The sequence below is a fragment of the Colias croceus genome, chromosome 18 (assembly GCF_905220415.1).
Source record: "Colias croceus chromosome 18, ilColCroc2.1".
Taxonomy (NCBI): Eukaryota; Metazoa; Arthropoda; class Insecta; order Lepidoptera; family Pieridae; genus Colias; species Colias croceus.
The window spans coordinates 7,930,355-7,955,811 of NC_059554.1; the positions used below are offsets into that span (position 1 = coordinate 7,930,355).

The following is a 25,457-nucleotide window of genomic DNA, read 5'->3' on the forward strand; positions in this document are numbered from 1 at the left end:
TAAATTTGGAGTTTGAAAAAAAAATATATAATCACTTGTAAGAGTTAACATGTATGTATGTATGCATTATAAAAATAAACTTACCACTATTACTATCCAGATCACTCAAATCAGTCATGTGTATATCCTCTTGTGAATTCGTCCGTGATAATATCTGTTCCAACTTTGTCTCACAGAATTCTGAAAAAACACAACCATTATAACAATCATATTAATTAAAATAGAATTTAGAAAGCTGCATATACAAAGTAAAAGAAAGACGTGTAATTTTTCAATTCATTTGCACATTATCTACGTCGTTCATAATTCATACTATCTGCTCCATCTGCGAATAAAAATATAGTATGGAATAGCAGAAGAAGCATCCTAGAATGAAAAGTTCGACCACACGCGACATTTACCACCCCGCAAGCGCACTAGCCGATGTGTGGTAGATTATAGCCTGATTCCCCATAGAAATGCTTATTGGATTGGGAACAAATATAGACCGAATATGACTTCCCAAAAGCTAATAACATACTTGAAACCATAAATTGTTGTCATCATCTATTAAATAAAAATTCTTATTCTTTTAATTATAACAGTAAGTTTGTATTGTACATATTTTAAAGAAATAGCTCAGTATAATTGGCGCATGCTGTGTTAACCTCGAATTATTTGTTACTTTATCGCAAGAACTATATGTTATATATAATATTTATATCTATACATATAATAAATCTATAGAAGGGTCAATTCTGTACATTGAAAATATTTAAAAAATAAATAGCAGGGGGTGTTCCTGGATCGATACCAAACCCAAATATGTGATTAAAAAATTTTTTGTCTGTCTGTCTGTCTGTCTGTCCGTCCGTCTGTCTGTCTGTCTGTCTGTCTGTATGTGAAGGCATCACGTGAAAACTAACGGTTCGATTTCGATGAAACTTGGTATTATTATACCTTATTATCCTGGGCATAAAATAGGATACTTTTTATCCCGGAAAAATACGTAGAAAAAAAATTAATCTTAATTTTTCCGCGCGGACGGATTCGCGGGCGGAAGCTAGTATAACATATAGTTCTTGCGATATACCTAAGAACATTGTAAATAAATAAATAAATAAATAAATAAATAAATAAATAAACATGCAAGTACACTAACCAGCCACATATTGCAGCAGCGCGTGCGGCAGCGGCGAGTGCAGCAGCGGCGGCGCGCACGCGGGCGACAGCGCGACCGCCGCAAGCGTGCGCAGCTGGCCACCGCGTAACCGTCGAGCTGCGCTTGCGCCCGCCCAGCTGCCCACTGAGATGCCGCTCTCGCCGGAGGCGGAGGAGTGCATCGGCCGACGTACTTTCGTGTCGTCGGTTAGTCCCTCCATGCTACACAAACACACATCATGGTATGCACAACATAAAGTTAATAAATACATTACATATTATGCTCACAGCAAATCAGTCTTTCAAACCACAGAAGGACAATCCTGTTTGCCGCATTTATCAGATTGCATATATGTTTGCTACGATTTATTTTGTCGAAACCAAATACATTTCATTAAAGAAAAATATTAGCAACTTCAAATATAACATTACAATATTGCTCTGCCTTCTGAACTAGGTAATTACCTGTATCTCAGAAGGCAGTGCCTTCCCTTACAAATTCCATATTACATTCGTCGTCGTCGTCGTCGTCGTTTCAAGCGTGGGACGACCTCCCACAAGATGGACGGACGACCTGGTCCGAGTGGCAGGGAGCCGCTGGATGCAGGCCGCCGGTGACCGGTCGTACTGGAAATCCTTGAGGGAGGCCTTTGTCCAGCAGTGGACGTCCCACGGCATATTACATTATATTTGAGCAAAATAAAATGCTTACCTTTCTTCAGAATCAATGGGTATCTCCATTCTTTCCAACAGCAATTTGAACAATTCAGGTCTAATGTAGCACATTGAACACATTACTGAAAAAAAATGTATGAATTAGGAAACCTTAAACTGTAATTTATCGATTTTATTATATTTTAGACGATTAACATTAAACTTACCAGCATCCAGTGATTTCTTCAATAGACTGGCTTCATTCACATCAGTAACCCAAGTACAGATAAGCTCAAACAGATCATCAGTTATCAATTCTTCCAAATTGTCCATTAGTTTCTCTTCTTTCAGTGTCCATAATACCTGTTGGAAAAATGCGTTTAAGTTTTATTTTTCTTTATTTCTATCTTAATTTTAAAACAGCAAGACAAATAAAAATATCTTAACATTATTAACATACAGATTTATTTTGTGCACAAAATAATTTAATGTGTATATGACTGCATCATTGTTGTATAATTTTATTGGATAAAGTACACAAGGTAATTATAAAAAAAATCGAGTTTTTAAGCAATTTGTGGTTTGTCAGAGTAATGTGTTAGTAGAGTGAAACGTGTGGTAACCAATGTGCGGTACGCAGAGTAATGTATCAGCAGAGTGTTACGTGTGGTAACCAATGTGCGGTACGCAGAGTAATGTGTCAGCAGAGTGTAACGTGTGATAACCAATGTGCGGTACGCAGAGTAATGTGTCAGCAGAGTGTAACGTGTGATAACCAATGTGCGGTACGCAGAGTTATGTGTCAGCAGAGTGTAACGTGTGGTAACCAATGTGCAGTACGCAGAGTAATGTGTCAGCAGAGTGTAACGTGTGGTAACCAATGTGCGGTACGCAGAGTAATGTGTCAGTAGAGTGTAACGTGTGGTAACCAATGTGCGGTAACGCAGAGTAATGCATCAGCAGAGTGTGTTGTTACCGCAGCGAGCGTGTGCACGAGCGCGGCGGAGGGCGCGGCGCGCAGCTGCAGCGCGCGCTCGGCGGCGCGGTGCAGCCAGCGCAGGTAGGCGCGCGCGCACCCGCCCCCGCACGCGCGGCACAGCGCCGCCACCAGCCCGCACACGCTGCTCATGCTGTTCGTGCTGCCGCGCAGCGGCTGGAACGCTGCACGCAACAAGCATATTGCTTAATATACTCAGTGTCTGATTACTTTCAAGCTATTGGGATGTATTGTAAAAATTGAATTTAAAAATTTTCAATGCGCAAAAAACCAAATTGAATTTGTTTTCACAGACATATTTCTACCAAAAATTTCTGTCAAAAATAAAATATTTAAAAGTTACAGCAGTTTAGCTTATCTAATAGCTTAATTGATAGACCTTAGTTTATAGTAAAAATTGAAGTGAAAACTAAACAAAAAAATTATATACCATGCGCGTGCGCATGCGCATCTAGATCCAACAGGCGATCGAGCAGGGGCTCCTGTAGAGAGGGCTGTGCACGCGCAGCAGCTAGCAGCGCGAGGTGCGCATGATGCGCGGGCGCACCGCCGGCTAGCAGCGCGCCGCATAACGCGCGGACTGCACCGCCACCGCACGCCGCGCGACCACGCACGCACGCGCATACTACGCTCGCCCAGTTGTTTCTAGCAAAATATAAGACACAATGTTATAAAGGGATTTCTATTCAGACAGCTTTCGTTAACCTTAATCGTCTAAGTATTTTCTAATCGCCAAAATACATATAACATTTAAAATGAATTAAATCTGTTATAAAAACATCAACATTATTCCTACATTTATTTTTATAATAATTGTAAACGTTAAAATTGATTTACAATAAAGTCAACACTCACCCAGTACTATCATGAGTATAAGACGTATTGTGCACATCCGATGTCGGAGGCAGAGTCGGCAGTGGCGGTTGCGGAGCGAACGCGGGCGCAGCGAGCAAACGCAACTGAAGCAAGCCCATATTCGACGAGTCTCTAGGTCTGTACAGACGCAGTTGCACTGTTGTGCATACGATGGGTCGGGCTAGTACCAGCCGAATGAATGTCATGCCGGCGGTGCTCTGTGGCGGGCCGAGAGGAGCGAGAGTACCTCCGCAACCGGCTTCTACACCCACAGCTCCAGGGCACGCTGTATACAAAACACATATATTTTTTAAATACAAAATGCTATGGCGTTTGTAAATTAAGTACTCATATATAAAACCATTATGTATTAATCATATGCTTTATGGCTGATTTTCATTAACAATTTATTTTCGAACTCTTTGAACGCAATGTTTCTTTGTAATCAAAAATGATAAATGTAGTTCACTAAAATCGTTTTTTCATTATTTTAAAAAAATATTTTAATATAAAAAATGCCAAAATATCTGCACACTGACAGCTTTCTTGGTGGGAGCCATCAGGTACGGATAGCCCATACACCAAGTAAGTGTTAGACTACTTTCACAATACCAATAGCCTATACTATATGATATTGGTAATGTTTCTGTATGCTATTGCTATACTCTGTTCTATCCGTAAGTAGTTCTAAGCTTTCCCATTTGTACAACTATTAAAGTGTTAAAGAAAAAAATAAATAAATGCGGCGTGTACTAACTGGCGAGGCTGGTGAGGTGCGGCTGCAGGTGCACCTCGTGCAGGCGCGCCGCGTACGGCAGGTGCAGGCTGAGCGCGAGCGACGCGTCGTCCGCGCTGAAGAAGTGGTACGACCAGGCGGCCGCGCGCACGCGCCGCGCCGCGCACCCGCCCGCGCCCCGCCCGCCCTCCGCGCCGCCGCCCAGCAGCACGTCCGCCGCCTGCGCCGTCGGGTTGCCGCACGACACGGAGCCTGCACATCATAATAGAAACCTCATTTATTTTATACTAGCTGCTCCGCACGGTTTCACCCCCGTGGCTCCACTCCTGTTGGTCGTAGCGTGATGATATATGGCCTATAACCTTCCTCGATAAATGAGCTATCTAACACCGAAAGAATTTTTCAAATCGGACCAGTAGTTCCTTTAAAATACAATACATTAGAAATTTCATTTATAACAACTTGATAAAAAAATCAATTACATTACACAATGTTCACAATATAAGTCTTTACTAAGCACCTTATCCAAAATTAACGTCCAAATTTATGATGGACCATTATAACTACTAAAAAATGTGTGCGTGTACTAGTGTACACACGTAAGAAGTGAAACTTATGACCTTATTTTTCAAAAAAAATTACATATATACAGAAATACGTCGAATCACGCGTGGTATCAAATATAAAATGTCACGCGTAACGAAAAAATGTTACACAAAATTTTTTTCCAACCCCGATAAAGAAGTTTCACTTCAACAAGAAAAGTAGAAAACTTACAAAATGGTGCAATATTGATAAGCCCATCGGTAGCTTCGATGACAGGCGGCTGCGTCTTCTTACTGCTAGAAGCAGCAGGCGTCGACAGGTTGACGAGTTGAGGTGGAAGCTTCAAGTGGTTCATGAGAGATGATACCAAGCCTTGACTGCTGCTTGGACCCGCCTGTGAAACAATTTATTTTAAATGAAACACCAATTTTTTCTAGACATAAAATGAGGAATACCCATAAACAACCAAAATTTGTGTTTGTGTTTTGTTAACTGAACGGAATATTGAAATAAATAAAATATTTTTACAAGAATCATGAAAAAATATAGAATAAATTTCTGATATATTTACCTGGTGGCACGCGTTGAGCTTTTTGACGGCGAGGTCCATACCACCCGCCTCGATGAATGCCGCTAAAACCTCCGGCTTGTCCAACAGTCGCATTAGCAGTTGTTGCATCGCCTGAGAGAGATTCACCACTTCGTCTTTGGCTGAAAAACGTACATAGTACATTATTATCAATGATATAATTATACAAATGTAACTTTACCTATATTTTTTTTAAACCTGCTTTGGTATCTAAATTTTATAAAGGATTTTTTCCCGATAAGTATTGATTTTTAAACAAATGTGACTTAATACATATTTTTTGAAGTGAAAACTTCTTTAGCGGCGTTGGGTATAAAATCTTAAACTCGCGTCAGGACACGTGGCCTGATCGAAAAAGCGTAAGACGGATGTTTTTTTTTTTAGCCCTTATATTCCATGCGTAAGACGGATACCAATCCAAAATATCATACATGCTGAACGTTAATAATCAAGTTTTCACTTCTGCCGGCACTCCCGGAGTGCAACCCGTCTTTTTTTTTTAAAGTGACATCTATATACTAATATGTTTTGTTTAAATTAATATATTACTTACAGAGGTATCGGATGAGCGCGGGCAGCATAAGCACGGGGCTCGAAGCCACCGCGGGTATGTGCGCCACCAACCAGAACACTTCCTCCTTCAGAGAGCACTGCTCCGTTGAGTTCTCTACGTTCCCGCCTAAAATTACAAAGGCATAAATTATGAATCGTGAATTTCAAAAGAATGTAATATATAATTAGGTGCTTTTTAACTTACTTGAATTTACTACCATTGTGGTCATGCCATCGCACATTGATAGTGTCCTGTAGAATTTCTCCATGATTGTAGGATGTTGCAACACTGCAAAACAATAAGTTTATGTAAAATAAATATAAAAATTTTAAGAAAGTGAAATTCAATGATCACAAAGTTTTTTCACATAGAAAAGTCAGCAGTTGTTTCTCAAAGACAGAGAGTATTCATAGAAATCCTGATGAATGATTAAAAATATTCCGGTTCCTTGATATAATTAAAAAAGGAAATCTAATAAAATTATAACGTACCGGTGTCAGCGAGGCAAGGCGGACGCGGTACGTGCTTGCGCTCGTCCTCCAAGTTAGTGCCCGCAGACTGTTGTTGTGCCTGTTTACTTTCGTCTGTTTGACTCTCCTCACCGCCCGAACCGCTACCACCGCTGGAGGTACTCTCGGGGCTAGCTGCCGACTGTTAAACATATTTAATTATTAGAATGTTTATTTAACAACTATATTTGAGACATAAAACAAAGGCTCATAGTAGAGATTTTAAATAAGTTTCTCAGCATTAATTAAACAAGTTTGTGTTTGGCTTTCTTATTACATAAAGCTGTTATTCAATTAGGTATAACGTTATTACGTACATATTGGAAAATTCTATCAAAATTTACGCATTATGCAATTAATAACGCTACTTATACTATATGCGTATAGTATGTACACGTACCTGCGTTGCGGGCTCAGCGGAGCTACCGCTGGCACCAGCGCTGGCGCCGCTCGCCGCGGCCGTTGCGGCGGAGCGCGCGCGCGGCAGCGGCAGCGCGAGCAGCTTGCGGCAGTAGAGCAGCAGCGAGGCCAGCACGGCGCGGCGGTGCGGCGGGCGGCGCGCCGTGGCCCCGCCCAGCACGTCGGCCAGCAGCCCGCCGCGCGCCTCGCCCCACGCGCCGCCCTCCGCGCGCCACGCGCCGCCCCACCACACCCACCCGCTGCACTGCTCCGCTGTCACACAAACACACAGCATTACAACACATTCCAAAACAAAAAAATTAACACAAATTCGCCATAAGTTTAAATCCCTCATTCCAGAAAATAGTCCAGTTGTCATTTAAGGTCAATCTGGTTTTGATATTTCTATGAAACATCACTTACGTACAGTAAATTGTATACACTTTAAATATTTCAACATTTCGCGTAAAACAACCGCCCGTAACGAATTAATATAATTATAACAGAACTAACCGACAGCTTCAATCAACGGCAGCGCGTGATGTATATGCTTGTGCGCGAGCGCGGGCAGCAACGAGTGTGCAGCCCGTAACAACGCCGCGTGCAAGTCGAGCGCGTGATGTGCGTGCGCATGTGCATTGCCGCTCTGCCATAGCGCAGCCAGCGCACGTAATGTACACAGCGCGCCAGCCGCACCGCGTGGCACGACTACACGGGATACCACCGCTTGGAGAGCTGCTGCAGCGCCTGCTCCAGCTCCGACTGTGCTGCCACCCTATTAACAGAAAAATAAATCAAAAATCTATATAATAAAAATAAATCGCTTAATATGTTGAAAAATTCTGAACCGATTTCGTTAATTCTCCTTATATTATATTCCTTGAAGTACGAGGATGGTTCTTATTTAAAGAAAACGTAAATATGTACCACGAGCGAAGTCGGGACGGACCGCTAGTTCAAAATGAAAGTTGAACTTGGAAGTTTTCTCAATAAAACGTGAACTTGACAATGACTATTCAGATATTTGCAATTAAATATTTTTTCCCATTGAAAAATTATGTATGAATAATTTCAGATAGAAAAATTAAAATATAGCAAGTAACTTACCAAATAGGGTTCTGATGAAACGACAGCACCATCTGCAGCGATATCGATGGATACAAATTTGACGAGCGCCGGCACGAAGTACTCGCACTCGAGGATCACGCGGCCCATTGTCTGAGTGCTGCCTTCCGTCTGTCATCATACATTATACATTAAACTAGTACTACATTAATTTGGCTAAGTTTAATGTCAATTCAAAAAGTAAATTCATTACAACATTTTTACGGAATAAGAAAACTTGAATGTTACGTGTTTAAATAGAATAAAATAATATACCTGAAGAGGTAAACTAGCAACCCATGCTAATGCCTGCATTGAAAGCACCCAGCAACGCAGTGATATATTTTCCAATCTGTAAGCAATAATTGATTTTAAGAACAGAACAGGATAGATTTATAACGATTTAATTTTTATTAAAGAACACATTCGTCAACGTTAAATAAACATATTATAACTATACAGTCAACAATTTTATAAGCATGATAATTTCAGTTCAAAAAAGTAAAATACATTGCAGAAATAGAATCGTGTAGAAGAAGACAGTAGATGAAGTACTCAATACTCGGCGGGTCACGAGTGGCTGAGTTGGTTAGGCATCCGCCCCGGAATGGCGCGAAGGATGCGGGTTCCAGTCCCGCCTCGTGATCGAATTTTTTCTATTCTTTATAAATTTATATTTATAAAGCATTTGAATGCCATAAAAACCAAAAAATATATACTCAGAAGTCACAGCACAGCTCCGCCCCGTATCCTTCATGCATGCATGAACTAATTATGACTTTATAGCAGTTCTAGTGTCTTGTTATTTAGATTTCTATGCTCCACGTACACACACACACACGCACGCATACTCACTCGGTGAGCGACTTGAGCAGCGCGGTGACCGTGTCGGAGGCGAGGCGGATGCGCGGCGCGTCCGCGGGCACGGTGAGCGCGGCCAGCGTCCACGCGCCGCCGCCCGTGCCCCACGACGACCCGTTCAGCGTGAGCCATAGAGACACAACGTTCTCCATGAACGTGCAGTCCACCTATAAAGCGAGATTAGGGTGAAAATAATGCGTCAAATTTTGAATTTGAACAGGCACTAACTATAATATAGACTATAATATCCTTGTATTTTCTTTTTTTATGTTTAATCAATTAAGATAATGATAGAATCGTGTATTTAATTTTGTATTTATGGTGAATAAAATGATTATGATTATGATTGTAAAAATAACTGCAAAATTTAACATAGTGATATGCATTTTGTTGCAAAAAAATTGATACAAGTGTAGTTACTGTTTACGATACAGTCCACTTTTTTTTACACAGATGACATTATGTAGTTTTTGTATTAATGAAAAGTACATAATGTAATCTGTATAAATGTAATTTAATTTAAATCAAAACACTCACCTGATTGGGGAACTCCAAAGCGAGATGTCTGAACACATCATACAGCGTGTGCGCGAGCGGCGGGTTGTGTCTATTCGCGGGCGCCGGCGGGGAGGCCGGCGAGGCGGGGGACGCGGGGGAGGACGGGGATGGTGGAGCGGGGGGCGAGGGGGTAGGTAGCGGTGTGGGCCGGTGCGGGGGAGCGCGTAACGCCGCGGGTAGAGATAGTGCAGTGGCCGCTAGTACGCGTCGAGCGGCCACCTCCGCTGCCGCTGCCGGTCCGCTTTCTAGGCGCGCGTCCACACAAGAAGATAACGTGCTGTGGACAATTTATATTTAACACAATGTTTAAAAAAACAATTATTGTGGTTATAATTTTACACGATAAAAGTCCAATAAAGTATTTCACAACAATATAAAAAAGTCATCCACAAAATATCAAAATACGTGCACTTTAGAAATAGTAATATTAGATTCGAAGAATAAGTTTTTACCAAACATTGAAAAATCGGCTGTAATAACTCAGCCCCCGAAATCACAGACACAATAGATTTTCTATTCGGGGCTCAATGGGTTAATAATTTAATTATCAAAATTCTGACAACTTTTAGTGTTCATTTAATTTTCATAAACATTCTGTTAGACAGTACCTTGTGTTTAAATCGACCGCCTGTTTTGTTTTTGTCTCTTTCTTCACAGCATCCAATAAGTACTGTTCGAGTTTCTCTTCCGGTTCTGAATCGTCTGATTCAATCAATTGACTCAATTGGTATTCCATGTAGTAGTTAAGATCTGCAATGATTAACAAATATGTTCCAATTAGGAATTAATTGTACAATCACTCGAATAAAGGATAAAATTCATCAAAATTTAAATTATTTACCGGATAATCTTCAATAAAACTTTGTACATTAGAACAAGTACAACACTTATTTACTTATTTACCTTTTATAGGTGCCTTCCCAAAGTTAGGCTGATCGTGAACAAGCGTAGCGGTCACACGCGACGAGCTAGCTGCGTTCCACTCTTCGGCTACTGGTGTTGTAGGTTCACCACATTCAAATTCCACTAGGTCCTGATTAATTTTAAGACTTGATTAAATACACTGAGAACAGGTTCATTTACTGATATTTTCTTAATAGTATCTACACAACACTTTTTTACATTTTTTTTTTTTTTTTCATAATTTTAAGGGACAGACAAATGATAATTTCCATTGAACATATACAGAAGCAGACCTTTATTATTATTACCTTATATTTTTTTAAAAAATAATTTACTATATGCAACTTTACAGAAATACGTCAAATCACGCGTGGTAGGGATAAGAAAAAGATGGCGCGTAACGGAAAAATGTCACTCGTAACGAAAAAATGTTACACTAAATTTTTTTCCAACCCCGATAAAGAAGATTCACTTAAAAAAAAGGAATTTTATTTTACGATTGCATGGTACCAACCTGCAGCAGCGCGGTGAGCGCGTGTCGCGGCCATGGGGGCAGCGTGACGGCGCGTCTAGCGAGTCCCAGTATCCCACCGCCTTCGCCCCACCCGCACCAGCCGCACCCGCCGCACAGCGCGCACACACGACCCACCACCTAGAGACAAAGGACAATTTGTTTAGAGATGTTTTTCGCACTTTACAACAGCGTGGTCACTGGGTCTAAAAAAAATCTTTAATTTTTAAACATATGATACTCGCGTAAAATCAAACACAAGATTTTGCTAAGATAGAATTACACACTAAAATAAATATTGATCGTTAGTTGATTATTGTATAAAGTTGTAATAAAGTTCTATAGATAATATCTGTATTTCTTTTATTTTTTCATCCTTACATGGCATTCGTAGCAGAATACTAAACAAAATTCCCGGATTTATTTCATTTACAAGAATTAATTTAAATAAAAAGGACAAAATCCCACCTTAGCGCATAACAGCAAGTGATCAGCCGCGTGCGTGGAGTCAATTGTGAGTATGTGCGTGAGCAGCGCCTGCGCGAGCGCGGACGCGAGTTGCGGGCTCAAGATGCGCACGTCATCCGCCGGCCGCGTTGACGTGGTCGTGCTGCTGCTCGCACCGCTTGAGCCGCTCGCCCGCTTGCCCATCAGCGCCATGCGCGCTTTTAGAGTGAGGCGCGCGCGCTGTAAACAAAATATGATTATTAAACAAATTGCCAAAACGTGTCTATCACGCAGATAACTTTTAGTTAGAAACTTAGGTGTGTTATTTGACCAAACCTTGTCCTGGTCTCACCATATTCAGGAATTAAGCCGTAGGATTTATGCTGCTTCTGCTACGCTCCGGCGGCTTCGTAACTTCTTGCCTATTCCTACCAAAATTACGCTAGCGCAATCCCTTCTCCTTCCTATACTTGATTACGCAGATGCATGTTTTCCTGATTTAGCAGTCGAGCATCTTGATAAACTTGAGCGTCTCCAAAATTTCTGTATTAGATTTATTTTCGGCCTTCGAAAATATGACCACGTTTCTTCTTTCAGGAAAAGGCTCAAGTGGCTCCCTATCCGACTTCGCCGGGATCTACACTATTTGCAACTACTGTTCCGTATCCTTTTTAACCCCTCCGCTCCCTCCTACCTCAAGTCCTATTTTTCCTTCTTGCACAGTGAAAGCTACTCACTTCGCTCTGAGGATAGACTCATCTTGCGTGTTCCAAGCCGACGCACAAATTTTTATGGCAAGTCTTTTGCAGCGATATCAGTCAATTTATGGAACTCTCTGCCATTAAATATTCGTCAAGCCCAGACCCCTTCGGGTTTTAAAAATCTTGTGCGACAACATTTTCTTTCCGCTGCTGATCCGGACCAGTAATATCTTTTTAACTTTTTTATTTTTCTTTTATATTTTCATTATGTTTCAATATGTACGTGGTATCTGTATTAGATATAGATGGTATTCGTATAATAATTTTATCTTATTCAATATCAGTGTGTTTCCTTCTAAGTATATATTTATTTATGTATATTATATAATATGTAATTGGTATGTATATCTGTTTATTTTATTTATGTATATGTATATTTATATATTGTGTATGTATATGTATAGTATATGTGATATTGTATATGGACATGTATTATTTAAGGTAGATATATATTATTATTTTTTGTTTTCTTGCTATTAATTATTCTTTTTCTTTTTCTGTTCTCGTCCCGCCAATTAGTGATCTTTTTGCTTGTTTACCTTTTACCGTGGTTGCCTGGAAGAGATCACTATTAAGTGATAAGGCCGCCAAAATAGTTGTACTCTGTTCTATGTGTAAGTAGTTCTAAGGCTTCTGTACAACTGTTCTGTACAACTATTAAAGAGTTAAATAAATAATAAATAAATAACTATCACAAACGAAGCAAATGCTGAGTTGTTCACCTAATCGCAAATATTGACAAAATATTAGAATATATCTAATGTATTTTTTTTAATTCGTATTTTTTTTAATTCGTATTTTTTGATTGTCCTTAAAGTGTATGAGTTGTAAGCTAAAATGTTATATATGTATTTGTGATTAAATGTATTTTATTTCTTAAAAGTCTTATATCCAACTGTTATCATAAAATTATTTATTATATTTAAGAAGCATTATCAGAATAAATAAACGTCACTAAGAAATTAAGTTTAGCACAACGTGGTACTGCAAAAAGTTAATAATGAAGAAAAAATCAATGTAAAAATGCACGCTTCTCACCTGTTGCTGCTCGAGCGCCACCTGTATGCCGCGGCGCGACGCCTCGAGCTCCTGCATCTGGTGCAGCAGCTTCTTGTGCAGCTTGCGGCGGTGCAGCTTGCACTCGGCGGCGCGCGGCGACGGAGCGCCCGGCGACTCACTGCCGCTTGCTGCGCCCACGCGCCCGCCCGTCACCCAGTCCCATCTAGACACCAGATTTCATATTAGGACTATTTCACAAGCGCACCTTTTAATCTTAAAGCTAAATTAATTAAAAAATTATTGAGCCGATTAAAATTACTGTTGTCGATAAGCTGATAAAAAGTTTGTAAAGCAGAAAACACGAATCAAGATAAATATAAAATATATATAGATCCTCCGCTATACTTATTTATTATTTCTCACATAATCTGTTGGATGCCTGGAAGAGATTACTTGTTAGTAATAAGGCCGCCTTCTGTTTTGTATGTCCTAGCTTAAGTTTTTTATTGTATCTACTATTGTTATATTGGCAGCACCATAAAGTGTTAAAATAAAATAAATAGATAAAACTTTACTTTAATACAAAAAGAAGACTCAAATGAAAGCAGCCTTTATTTTTCAAGAAAGAATTGTGACAAGTCAATAAATAAATCACCAATCTAAATCATTTTAGCGATAATATCGTACCTATTGTGCGCATTAGCCGGCGTGTTAGCCGGTGTGTTGTTAGCGAGCGCTGCATCTAGCAGATGTGCCAGCGCAGCCAACATGGCCGCCAGCAAGGCCGGCGGTGCGGGCCCGCTGCGCACCAGCTCCAGCGTGCGAGCCGCCATCGCTTGTGTGACGCCGCCGTTGTCGCGGCTGCCGCAGTGCGCGTACATGCTCTTGCGAGACATGTACATGATCGAAATCAGACATCTGTGAAAGCAAATCATGTGTGAGTGTAAAAGTAACTTTTTTTTTTCATCAATATGCTTTTCATTTATTTATTTTAAATATTTATATTTCCAATGTATTAACGGTGTATGATTATAGACCTTTGATCACCTATTAACTCTGAAGCAAATGTTAAACTTCTAGAAAGGACATTTTTGCATTATTTACATTGAGATAATATTACTACGTATGGAGGAGACACCACAATAAATATAACACCATAATTTTTAAAACTTACTAAGTTTTAAAAATTATTATCTAGTTAGGTACTTACCGATAAAAGTTATTCCTTTGCACTTTTCCTTATTATTTGTATTATTTGTGCAATATCGTAACACACACGAAGGCATATTTGATGCGTTTCACTTTAAAACAAATAAAAAATGAGCGTGCAGTTAAGCCATATGGCTTATGTTGAGCGGAACATAAGTGATGTAGGCGGTGTCGTCTCCATATGTATATATCAATGATTATTTACAATCCAGTTCCCACGTGCGCTCACCTGTCGAGCGGGTGCGGCGGCGCGTCGTGCGCGGCGAAGGCGGCGGCGAGCCGGTCGGCGAGCAGTGCTCCCCACCAGCGCGCGGCGCCGCACAGCCGCGCGAGCAGCGTGGCCGCCGCCGCGCCCGCGCGCCCGCCCAGCTCCCACGACAGCGACACCACGCCGCGGCACCATGCTGCGCTCACTTCGCCGTATTGCTGGATATTCAAATTAAAATTAATAACTAGCGGTTTAAACCGCATTTCTCCGCTTCTATTGGTCTTAGCGTGATGATATACCCTATATGATATATATAGCCATCCTTTCTATAGCCTTCCTCGATAAATGGGCTATCTAACACCGAAAGAATTTTTCAAATCGTACCAGTAGTTCCTGAGATTAGCGCGTTCAAACAAACAAACAAACTCTTCAGCTTCAGCTTCAGCTCATTCACAAATTCATAAAAAAAGTACATAATATTATATAATATGAAATGTATTCAAAATAATATACCAATTACGCTAACTCACCACATCATTCATTTGGAACAAGAAATACAGAAGCAGATCCACTACGTTCTCAGTTATCACGCGCAGTTTGTCCGTAGACGCTCTATCTAGAAGCGCATCTGACGTAACATGGCCAGCGTCTACAGCATCCAGTACTTTATCACTGCAGTCGGGTACATTCTGCAGTCGTTTCAATATGTTTGTACAGTTGTGAAGTTGCTGCTGCAATTCTATGCACTCCTGGTATGCAAGGACGACTTTGGCATCGGTTTCTGCTTGGTTTAGATACGCCATCATGTGCGCAGCGTTACCGTTGTACAGTTCAAGGTATGGATTTATTAAATCTATCAGTTTTCCAGTTGCCAATCTGCAAATAATAAAAACAAATAATTACTTACAGAAAAATATAGTCACAGATTTTTTTTTTTTTTTTTTGTTTTAATCCACAAACTTTGTAGAACAAAATATAAATATTATCACAAGCCTAATAAGCTAATAAATTAAGTTATAGCTTACCTGAATCGACAACTAAGATCTTGATGCAATGCATTGAGAGCATTAATAGACGCAGTTACATTTGCTATCTCAGCTATTTCACCATAGAACCAGCCCAGGGGTATTTTGCATTTCATCGCTGACATACCGTAGCGGCCTATTGTTGTAATCTATTAAATAAAATAAAGATTTTTTAATACTTTTTGCATTAAAATTTTGCCTTTACGGCAAAATTTTAATGCAAAATTTTTGCGGACGGGTCACTAATGCTGCCCACGGAATGCCGCATTGCTCTTGTTCCTGATATAAACAGTTTAAATGTTGACGTTTTATTTCTCATACTCTGACAACGAACGCGTTTTTTAAGTTTTTCGTTGTATAAATTATTACCTTCATATATCTGCAAAGTGGAGCTGGCTGAATATCAGACAACACAAGGTGTTTTGTCGCAATGTCCGTGGCGAAGGCTAACTTAACGCAATCTGTCTCTTCGCCGACCGTCCAAATGTCGATGCACAATGTAACTAAGTCTGAACAAGATGGTATAATCTGTGGACAACATGGAAAAAATTTAATTTTAAATTGATAATATTGTGGAGGAAGGAAGGTGGAATTCCTCCATCGAAACAGGGAGGATCCTCGACCAGTTTACTCGACTGGCCGGCCGTTAAGGCCCCGATGAATGGAATGTTGGAAACTTGTATTTATGCTCTGTAGGGAAAACATTTCGCTTGCGCGATTCAGAGCGAGGTGTCGCTACAATATTCTTAAAAACAAGAGGTAATGCAAAAAAAAAATGTGATAATGTTAATTGAAAAATATAAAGTTTTATGCACACAAATTGCTCCGAACCATGAAATAACCATAAATAGAGCTAACAATGTCCAGTATTGCAGCATTCCAAAGTATTGAATATCTTTTCAACAACTAAAATTACATTGAAATTAAGTTAAGCATTATCCGCATAAAAAGCCGTCAATGCACATTTATACCAGTATTACAAATGTTTATGGTTGTTGGTGCCCACATAACATCAAATAGCCCCTTTGCTTGCTCAGTCACAAAAAAATATTCCTAAACATTAACTACAAGCTACTTACCACATCAGTAAGTCGCACGGTGTGTCCAAAATCGAGCACGATATAGCGGCGCGCGCCCGAGTGCATGCGTTCCACCACAAGCGTGTGCTGCGGCGGACGGGTCACTAATGCTGCCCACGGAATGCCGCATTGCTCTTGTTCCTGATATAAACAGTTTAGATAATTAATTACAATGCTGTAAGGGATATTCAACACTTCTCGATTGGAAAGGTTGAATGATTAACATAAAATTAAAATCGGAGTATAATCCGCCTCGAAGGACCAAAATAAAATTCAGTGGTGACGAATTCATAATTTGTAGGTAACGAAATAATTTGCAATAAAGTTAATTAATTTTATAAAGAAATTAATGAGCGGATAAAAATCGTACTTTGAATAGTTTATCTTCACCCAACTCTGGTTTATCTTGAGGATCGCAGTCCATCATCGAACCATCCGCATCTTCCGGCGAATCGGCCTCTTTGGACGCTTGTTTCATTTGTCCTTCCTTCACGACGTTCCACAACTATAGCGAGGTAATAGAGTATTAAAATTAAGGTACTTTTTCTAATTTAATTTTAGTATGTATGAAAAACATATTTTTAAAACGGTGCCTGTGCCGGTGATAGATAGATACATAATCTTTATTTTAAATTAATTTGAATTGTTTTACCAAAAAAATATGTATCTAGTTAGTAAGCCATTTTTAAATAAAGGATACCTGGTGCGGGTCAGCAGTGTGTGCGCTGACGACGGGCGGCGGGTGGCTCGTGGCGGCCGACTCCAGCTTGGTGCCGTCCGACGCGACGTGACAACTCACGTGCAACGGCATGGACTCGCCCACGACGGCAAGTGCGCCCAGCCCGCCCTCCAGCTCGTACCAGTTGGGGGTTTGACTGTTGTTCGTTGTGCTCTTTATCTCGACTGGAAGGGAATTAACGATTTTAGTATTGTGTCAATTTGAATATAGACAATAAAATCTTTATTTGCCTTTATTGTCATATTTAGAACATAAAGTTACCAATCATAGTAGCAAAAAGTATTTTATTTATTTATTAAAGAGACAATTTGTTGTATATTTTATTATTCATGTGACCCGAATAAATTGACAAATCAATGAAGTCACTTATTTTTCAATCACGTTATGTTATAATTTTTATTAAAATTATGTTCCGACAGCAATTTTGTTTATCATAAATTGTTTTTAATAAAGAAGTCTACGTACTCGCATCAAGCGGCATATTGAGCAAGTCTCTAAGCTGTGATTCCTGTTTAGGTGCCTGAGGGGGCTGCACGTCGCCAGCGAGCACGCTCGCGTACGTCACGGGCAGGGAGGAGCTGCGCCCAAACTCGGGGATCTCCACTGCGAATATACTGCGCTCCAGGGCCAAGCCATAAAGACCAAACCTGTGGAAAAAAACAATTTTATTATACCTACGTTAATGACGATTATTGCATTATGAAATTGATTTTAATGTTTTAATAGTTTTAAAGTTTAGCATATTATGGTAAAACCATCAAGCTTAGCTTATTAATAAATATAATGAAAATGACAGTTAATAACTGAAAAGGATGGATGTGTACAAAAAGATGACAAGATATTGATTGGTCTCATCTTCTTGTAAAGAAAATCATGTAATGAACAACTCATCTGCTTCTAGTTTTGCAACTGATTGCAGGGCATACATTAAAAAAAAGATAATGATAATAAAATATAGTACCTAGCGCGTAGCAATTGATGATAAGGATTGCTTCGCTCCCGCAAACATCGTGCTGCTTTCTCCAACAGGGTTAAACATCGTGCAACCAATTCAGGAGCAGAAGCTCGTGAAGTGCCATGTTGGGCCAGCGCCATCAACCATTTTAGTGCTCCTGGTGATTCACACGCACCCACTAACGGTATACAGGCGATTACGCTATTTGTTAATGTGGTCTCAAATGTGCACTTCCAAGGACGAGGTAATTGTTTCACCCCCCTGAAAAAAATAATAAGATTAGATCAAAAATAAAACAACCTTAATCATCAAAAACATATTTGATGATACTTACTCGGTAGTAATAAGGATAATTTTGACGCATTTCTTTGCGATGCTGCGATTAGCGCATAAAATGCACTTCTTCAACAACGCGCTAGTGTGTTTTTCAATAACTGCAATACACTCCATTTGCTGCGTCTCCACCGGACTAGGCGATTCCTTATCTTTACTCTTTTCATTCTTCGCCAATCGCATGCGTTGAAGTCGAATTGAAATTACCCAACTTAAAATATCAAGAGCAAGTTTTCTCTTTTCTATCGTATCTTTACTGACTGCTATCTCACACAGTGAGTTCAAGAAGCTATTAGATTCCAGCATGTTTATTCTTTGTTGTCTCTCCAATGGGACTTCCGTGTGAGGTGTTGAGCGCACAGTAATCGAGATTTGATGTAACCAGTCGCATCCAATGAAACTTGACTTTTTTGCACTACTCTCACTAGATTTTATTGGTCCTTTATTAATATCTTTAGCTGGGTCGAATAAGGTTTTAATATGAATCAAGAAAGTCCTGCCCCGAGCACGGTAAAGCCTTGGACTGGTTAGAATTAAAGTACCAGACTGTTGGGTCATATCTAACCCAGATGATAGCAATAACGGACCCGCGAGTATTTCTGCGTTATGTGCTTGTAAGTACTCTTCGCTATTTACAGGATTTTCGAGATTTGATACATCGGCATCAATGACTGAGAAATGTACCGGTGATTCCGACCTCAGACCATATGAGGCGTCCTTGTTGTACCCGATGCCGTGTAAATTCTGCTTCAACAGCGTTACTTGTATTATAGGCAAATTAACTGAATTGGCAGAATGCAATGTAAATCCAAATTCTATATGAGCCAAAGAAACATTGTATAGCAAAGTGAGTTCAAGAACATGTTCATCCCAAGTGGATGAAGTATTCTGAAGTCTCCATGATCGGTTATTTTGATGATCCGATCTTGATCTTTGAGCAGGTGACAACTCGCACCAAAACCCTGGAACTACGGCGCTATATGGGACAGTAGGATTGGGGCAGTAAGAGCCAGTGAGTGACATTATTGATGTAAGATCAGCTAAATCGAGATCTGTTTTATTTGCTAGCAATACTGGTGTTGTTGCTGAACCTGTAACATCATCCTTCGGCGCACGTTGTAGCATATCAAAATCAATGTTAGCGAACTCATCTTCATTTGTTTCACCAGAAGCATCTTTCTCTCCATTATTAAGAGCATAGAAATATATCATTCCGTGTCTGGTAGAGACGCTCAAGCGCTCGACAGAAGCACAATAAGCCACTGACGTAAATCGTCCTTTGGGCACTTGCTTTTGGGAAAGCAATTTGAAATCAGGAAGAGAATACAATCTTAGGTGACCGTCAAGGCCAACCGAAGCAAATGCGTATTGATCATTTTTATCTACTGGCAATAAACACAAATCTACAGGACTTTCGTTGTATGGTAGCTCCTTTATTGTTACAGGATTATCCTCTAAAGTGTAAATAGAAGTTTTATTGTTAATTTTAAAGTAAAGAAAATATGCTTTAGTGTCATTATCATCAGTCTTATCAGGTTGGTCAGAGACTTCATCTACTTCCATTTTTACGTCACCATCAGCGTCCGTCTCTTCTTCAGTTTTAACTTTGTTAGGTTCGATTGAGGATACTACGACTAAAAGATGTTCTTTATCTTCAGATGGTAAAAGATGTGTGACTTTTGCATCGTCGCATATGTTTAAGCTAGTTGGAAGACTTAGACATTGTATAGCTATACCCTGCGAGACGGCTTCTTCTGGCGGAGGATCACTGTCAAATCCATCATTTGGGTTAATACTGAGTACTGTTTGTGTACCAGCTTTGCTTTTCGTAGCTGACGGTAGTTTAACCTTTTCTGAATTATCAACTCCTTCATACCACTTTAGGTCTGATATTTCCAGTGGTCCCTGACCGGTCATGTTGAGGTAATGTGTGATGGGGTCACCTTGTACTGCATCTGTTTGATCAACTATTTTGGTTATAACAGAGTCTAAATTTCCACTTTTCCAACTCTTCAGTTGTGATATTTTTCCGACAAAATCTAACATAATGCCCTGTTCTGATTCTGGCAGTTCTGGCAACAAAGCAGTGGGAGGGGGTGGGGGTAATACTTTGAAATGTTTACTGAAAATAGTCTTTTTTGGTCCCCAAATTTTGCAGTCCTCTTTACTAGATGATGCATCTAAATTAAAAACATTACTAATTTGTTCATCTAATAGGTTTGTGCATTGGGGAAGCTCTGTATCCTCGTCAGAATATTGGAAGTAAATGTCGTCGTATATGTTTGCATCAACTGTCCTTTGTACTGTACAGACCTTTTTACTCCCACCTGGTTTCGAGTTCCCGCCGCTGCTATTGGATGTGTGTATCGCCGTCGTCATTGAACCCGCCATTGAATTGTGTATGTCGTATGTTAGCAAAAATAACATTTTGTTTGTACTCGCTAAATTATTCTTAGCTTCGTTTTGGTCATTCATGGCTTGGATGGTTTCTTTAGATTTTTCTGGATCTCCAGCATCGAAAAGAGCTTTGCTTGAGTCATCTTTAATTGGTTGGTTTGTTGGTATTGATACTGTTCTAGTGATAACTACAGCGCAAATGAGGGATGGTTTTGTTTTACTTGTGTTTGTTTCCTTTTCTGTATTTTCACTATTTTGTGCTTGAGGATATGTTTCTTGTTGTGATGCCATTCCAATAAAGGTCATGGCAGTAAGTTCAATTCCATATGTGGCTAAAATAAGGTAAAAAAATAATTGTAACACAAAATGTTGTTGATAGGTATGGTGTGAATGAAATAAAAAGAAAATTTAAATAGTCAATACTTACATGAGTCTTTTTCTAAACTTGCTGACCAAACCTTATGACTATCAGTTGTGAGAATGCCACTGAATATTGAGTCATAAGGTGAAAGATGTAAGAATTTCACTAATTTAAGTCCACAATCGAATTTCCAGATATTAACCTTGCCTTCCGTTGTGCCGGTTGCTATAAGATCTCCTGTGTTACCTTTGGATACTACCCTAACACTTGGACATGGCACCGCACATGCTGTGGCATTGGTTACCTATAAATAGTACAATTTAATTTTGTATAAAACATTAAAAGGGTAGAAAAAACCCGCCTCATTATCAAATTTTTCTAATCTTTAAAATTTTTTCATTTATTAAACCACTTAATTCTATGAAATTAAAAATTCAATTTATCAAGCTTTTTAATTTTAAAAACATTTTTACATATTTTTTTTTAAACATTATTACAAAAACAAAAATTTTAAACAAAACTTGACTAAAGACCCCAAAATATAAACTCACCGATATAGGAACATTGTGTGTATACTCGCCCCTCACGAAGGGGCAGTTGGGCGAGTGCCGCTCGTGCTCCACCCACGGCTCGTCCGACTTCTCCCAGCACACGAGGCACACCATGCACGTGAAGCACATGGCGCGGTCGTCCCCGCTGGGCGACGGCTGGTGGTAGAACCCCGCCTGCGCCATGCGAGCTGGGAGAGCCCATCTAGATGGAAGAGATTATTTTAACATAACATAGTTGTATGTGTGTGTGTTTGCAAGTAACCCTGTATATGTCAACTTTTTTCGGAAATAAAGGCTTTATTATATTTATTATATTATAGTTGTACGTGTACATACAGTTAATATAAAATTTTAGCCAGCATCATATACCTAGATGGGCAACTGAGTCTTATATATTAAGTGATTATATTATGTAGAAGTGAAATTTAGAAAGATAATGTTTTGCAAAATACAATGTAAAACTAATTACAATTTTGTTTATTTTCCAAGTATGACAATATTTTTTTTTTTAATCTTTAATATGAATACTGCCCTATAGTTGATTATAAATTGATTTCTATATAAATCTTACTTGTAATCCATATGCGGCCATCGTTTGAAGGTCTCTTTCCTCTCCGCCTCAGAGTACATCAAGCCTCTAGACTCGTCATCTCGGTTGCAAGGCATCAGCTCATTGGCCCTTTGTCCAACTGCAGATGCGATTGCAAGTGCTGGTATCCGTCTGTTCTGACCCTTTAACTCCTGTACGATGCCGATCATTACCAAACGGAGGGTTGATTGCGGTAAGGATATTGTCACTGTACTCCACTAGAATTAAAACAAAATTTATGAATATGCATTGACATTCTGCAAAATTTATCACAATCCCGTAGTCAAAGACATACCTTTTGAGCTTTGACACCTTTTCTGACAGGCTCCATATCAATAGCTCTCTGAAGATCACTGATGAAGTCTGGCAGACCCTCAATGGAGTGAGCATCAAGGCTCTGCACACATTGGTACAGTAACACCGCCTGTTATAGAAAACGAAGTTATCATTACGTATTAGGGTTTCCTTTGGAAGAGTGCAATGACATATTTTTATTTTATTAAGTTTAAGAAAAATTGTTGATAGTTTATTTTATGCCAAGATAATATTTTTTCTAACACATTAACAATTCACATGTGTATTAAGAATATAATTAAATTATTATATTATGGATTATAACCAAATAGTTATACATGACTTCTATTTCAAGTAATATTTATCTTACAATAATACAATTCAATGTTGTTTCATGTCAAGACTTAACTGTGTGTTATATCATCCTTTACAAAGTTGAGCTTAGCAATGAGAAGTTATAATAACTTGTACAGTTAATAAACAAACCTTTACTAAACATGATGATACACAGTAAAATTAATTAAAAAGTAAACATGAGATATAAAATAATGCAATGTCATCCTAAAAACACATTTTCAGTTCACTTCTATATGTTCTCATCCTGTACAGTAAAATATAATATAGAGTATGCTATGATTATGGAAAATAAGGTTTAACATGGTAATTCTTATAAAATCATTATGAAATAATAAAAACATTAAAAACTAATGCATTTAAATGCAGTGCTACTAATGGAAAATTGGTTGCATAAAATGTTGCATAAAGTTAATATGATTGTTCACTGTTTAAATAATCCATACTAATATTATAAATGCGAAACTACTGAACCAATTTGCATGAAATTTGGTATAGAGATTAGAGATATTTTGATACCCGAGAAAGGACATAGGACAGGTTTTATCCCGGAAATCCCACGGGAACGGGCACTATGCGGGTTTTTCTTTGACTGCGCGGGCGATGCCGATGGGTGGAAAGCTAGTTCTTAATATATCTGTTAAGTTGTTCATTGTATGCTATTTCTCAGATCTATGTCATGGTGTAATTTAGAACATTGTTAGTTTACACTGTTGATATTGTTATCTGTTGAAAAGTTGTTATACATAACATACTGTTTACAATTAGAAGCTCTATTTTATGATGATTTTCTACAAATGTGTCGAAAATTCGTCATATATGTATGTATTATGTATTTGGAAGTGTAATGGGCATTTGTTATGATGGATTAGGTTAGGTTCGCATTATGTAAAATGACACAGAAAAGGAGAACTGCTATGAGTAACTACTTCAAGCCACAACCTACACTTGTAACTTGACAGATGTTTTGAAATTTATTTATAGTCAAACAAAAAATAATACATTAGATTAAAAGAAAAAGGCACAGATATTTTTTCCAAAGTTTGCAATCTCACAAGTTATATTATAATCTGATGGTTTTTTACAATATTCCAATGAGTATTATTTATTATTATTTTTACTTATTGCATGTAAACAATATATTTATTATTTCACCTAACTTAACCTTTTACACATTATTGTACTGCAAGTAGGCTACATTCATAAGGTTAATAAATTATAAAGATATGACAGTATAACAAATCCAAGTTCTGATTGCCATTAACCTATTGATGAATGAGTGGAGTTGTGGGTAAGAACACACACAAAAATGTTATTTGGTTACACATAACATTTTTAATCACAAATAATAACATTTGATGAAGTACATGTCCTCTACTAAAAATAACTTTAATTCAAACATGCTTTCATTTTCCTATGTAGTTAAGTTGGACTATTGATTTTAAATGTAATCAAAAATTAAGCAATCAATATTAACTATGCCTTTATTTACATTTATTATATATAGTTATGCATATAATATCTTATAAATTATAACACACAATTTGTTATTAACACACAATTTAGTTTATTGGTAGTTTTTAGGAATTAGGAATATACATATGAATTATAAAAACCAAAATAAATTAAATTGTTAAAACATGCATATTTTAGATACCTACTGGTTAAAAATAGACATATTATAATATAAAACACCTTTGCCACAGAGTATGACCCCTATTGTTTCTCATTTAAGGATGTCATACCTACCTGCTTACCAAAAATGTTATGCAAGAATTAGATATTCTTTATTATTCATTCGAAAAGAAATTTATAATATTATAATCATCCATTTTATTAAACAACAACTTATGCTGTTGTTTAATATAATTTTTATAAACTAAGGTTACAGGAGCAGGTAACCTCTTCCTAATGGTTATTATGATTTAAGAAATTGAACTGGTTTAGCGAGTACAAACAGAATTAAAACTAGAATATTAATATGTTGTTTAACAATTCATATCAAGACACATAAAAGACATAGAAATAAATAAATATTTTGCACTGACAATTTAATAATTATAGTGTGCACACTATAATTATTATAATAGTGTATTGAATTGGGGGTGGAATTTTTCGGAACAAATGAATCATATGTGATTAGATGTTAATAATTATTATCATTATCATGTAAAATTTAAATAAATTATTACTGTGATCTGTCTGACTTAATAAGTATAATACATGATTAAGTTGTGTAAT

At 38.4% G+C, this 25,457-nt stretch overlaps 1 protein-coding gene across 1 annotated transcript in view; it reads right to left on the minus strand.

Moving 5' to 3' along the window:
* The window catches only part of LOC123699774 (baculoviral IAP repeat-containing protein 6), a 39,998-nt gene that overhangs the window by 13,886 nt on the left and 655 nt on the right, over nt 1-25,457 (minus strand). Inside the window, exons 3-41 of the mRNA XM_045646793.1 lie at nt 22,864-22,992; nt 22,551-22,786; nt 21,980-22,181; nt 21,495-21,732; nt 18,672-21,399; nt 18,344-18,598; nt 17,848-18,029; nt 17,344-17,546; nt 17,014-17,148; nt 16,644-16,784; nt 15,934-16,092; nt 15,565-15,713; nt 15,070-15,415; nt 14,561-14,757; nt 13,810-14,040; nt 13,162-13,345; nt 11,384-11,602; nt 10,919-11,056; nt 10,405-10,534; nt 10,110-10,251; nt 9,481-9,778; nt 8,938-9,110; nt 8,359-8,434; nt 8,086-8,214; nt 7,492-7,753; nt 6,980-7,251; nt 6,562-6,721; nt 6,275-6,358; nt 6,071-6,196; nt 5,500-5,639; nt 5,160-5,322; nt 4,404-4,634; nt 3,647-3,932; nt 3,222-3,436; nt 2,771-2,955; nt 2,022-2,157; nt 1,853-1,937; nt 1,142-1,362; nt 85-180 (exon numbers count right to left, since the gene is read on the minus strand). Coding sequence (XP_045502749.1) covers nt 85-180; nt 1,142-1,362; nt 1,853-1,937; nt 2,022-2,157; nt 2,771-2,955; nt 3,222-3,436; nt 3,647-3,932; nt 4,404-4,634; nt 5,160-5,322; nt 5,500-5,639; nt 6,071-6,196; nt 6,275-6,358; nt 6,562-6,721; nt 6,980-7,251; nt 7,492-7,753; nt 8,086-8,214; nt 8,359-8,434; nt 8,938-9,110; nt 9,481-9,778; nt 10,110-10,251; nt 10,405-10,534; nt 10,919-11,056; nt 11,384-11,602; nt 13,162-13,345; nt 13,810-14,040; nt 14,561-14,757; nt 15,070-15,415; nt 15,565-15,713; nt 15,934-16,092; nt 16,644-16,784; nt 17,014-17,148; nt 17,344-17,546; nt 17,848-18,029; nt 18,344-18,598; nt 18,672-21,399; nt 21,495-21,732; nt 21,980-22,181; nt 22,551-22,786; nt 22,864-22,992 — 9,682 coding nt within the window. The remainder of the gene's footprint in view (nt 1-84; nt 181-1,141; nt 1,363-1,852; nt 1,938-2,021; nt 2,158-2,770; nt 2,956-3,221; nt 3,437-3,646; nt 3,933-4,403; nt 4,635-5,159; nt 5,323-5,499; nt 5,640-6,070; nt 6,197-6,274; nt 6,359-6,561; nt 6,722-6,979; nt 7,252-7,491; nt 7,754-8,085; nt 8,215-8,358; nt 8,435-8,937; nt 9,111-9,480; nt 9,779-10,109; nt 10,252-10,404; nt 10,535-10,918; nt 11,057-11,383; nt 11,603-13,161; nt 13,346-13,809; nt 14,041-14,560; nt 14,758-15,069; nt 15,416-15,564; nt 15,714-15,933; nt 16,093-16,643; nt 16,785-17,013; nt 17,149-17,343; nt 17,547-17,847; nt 18,030-18,343; nt 18,599-18,671; nt 21,400-21,494; nt 21,733-21,979; nt 22,182-22,550; nt 22,787-22,863; nt 22,993-25,457) is intronic.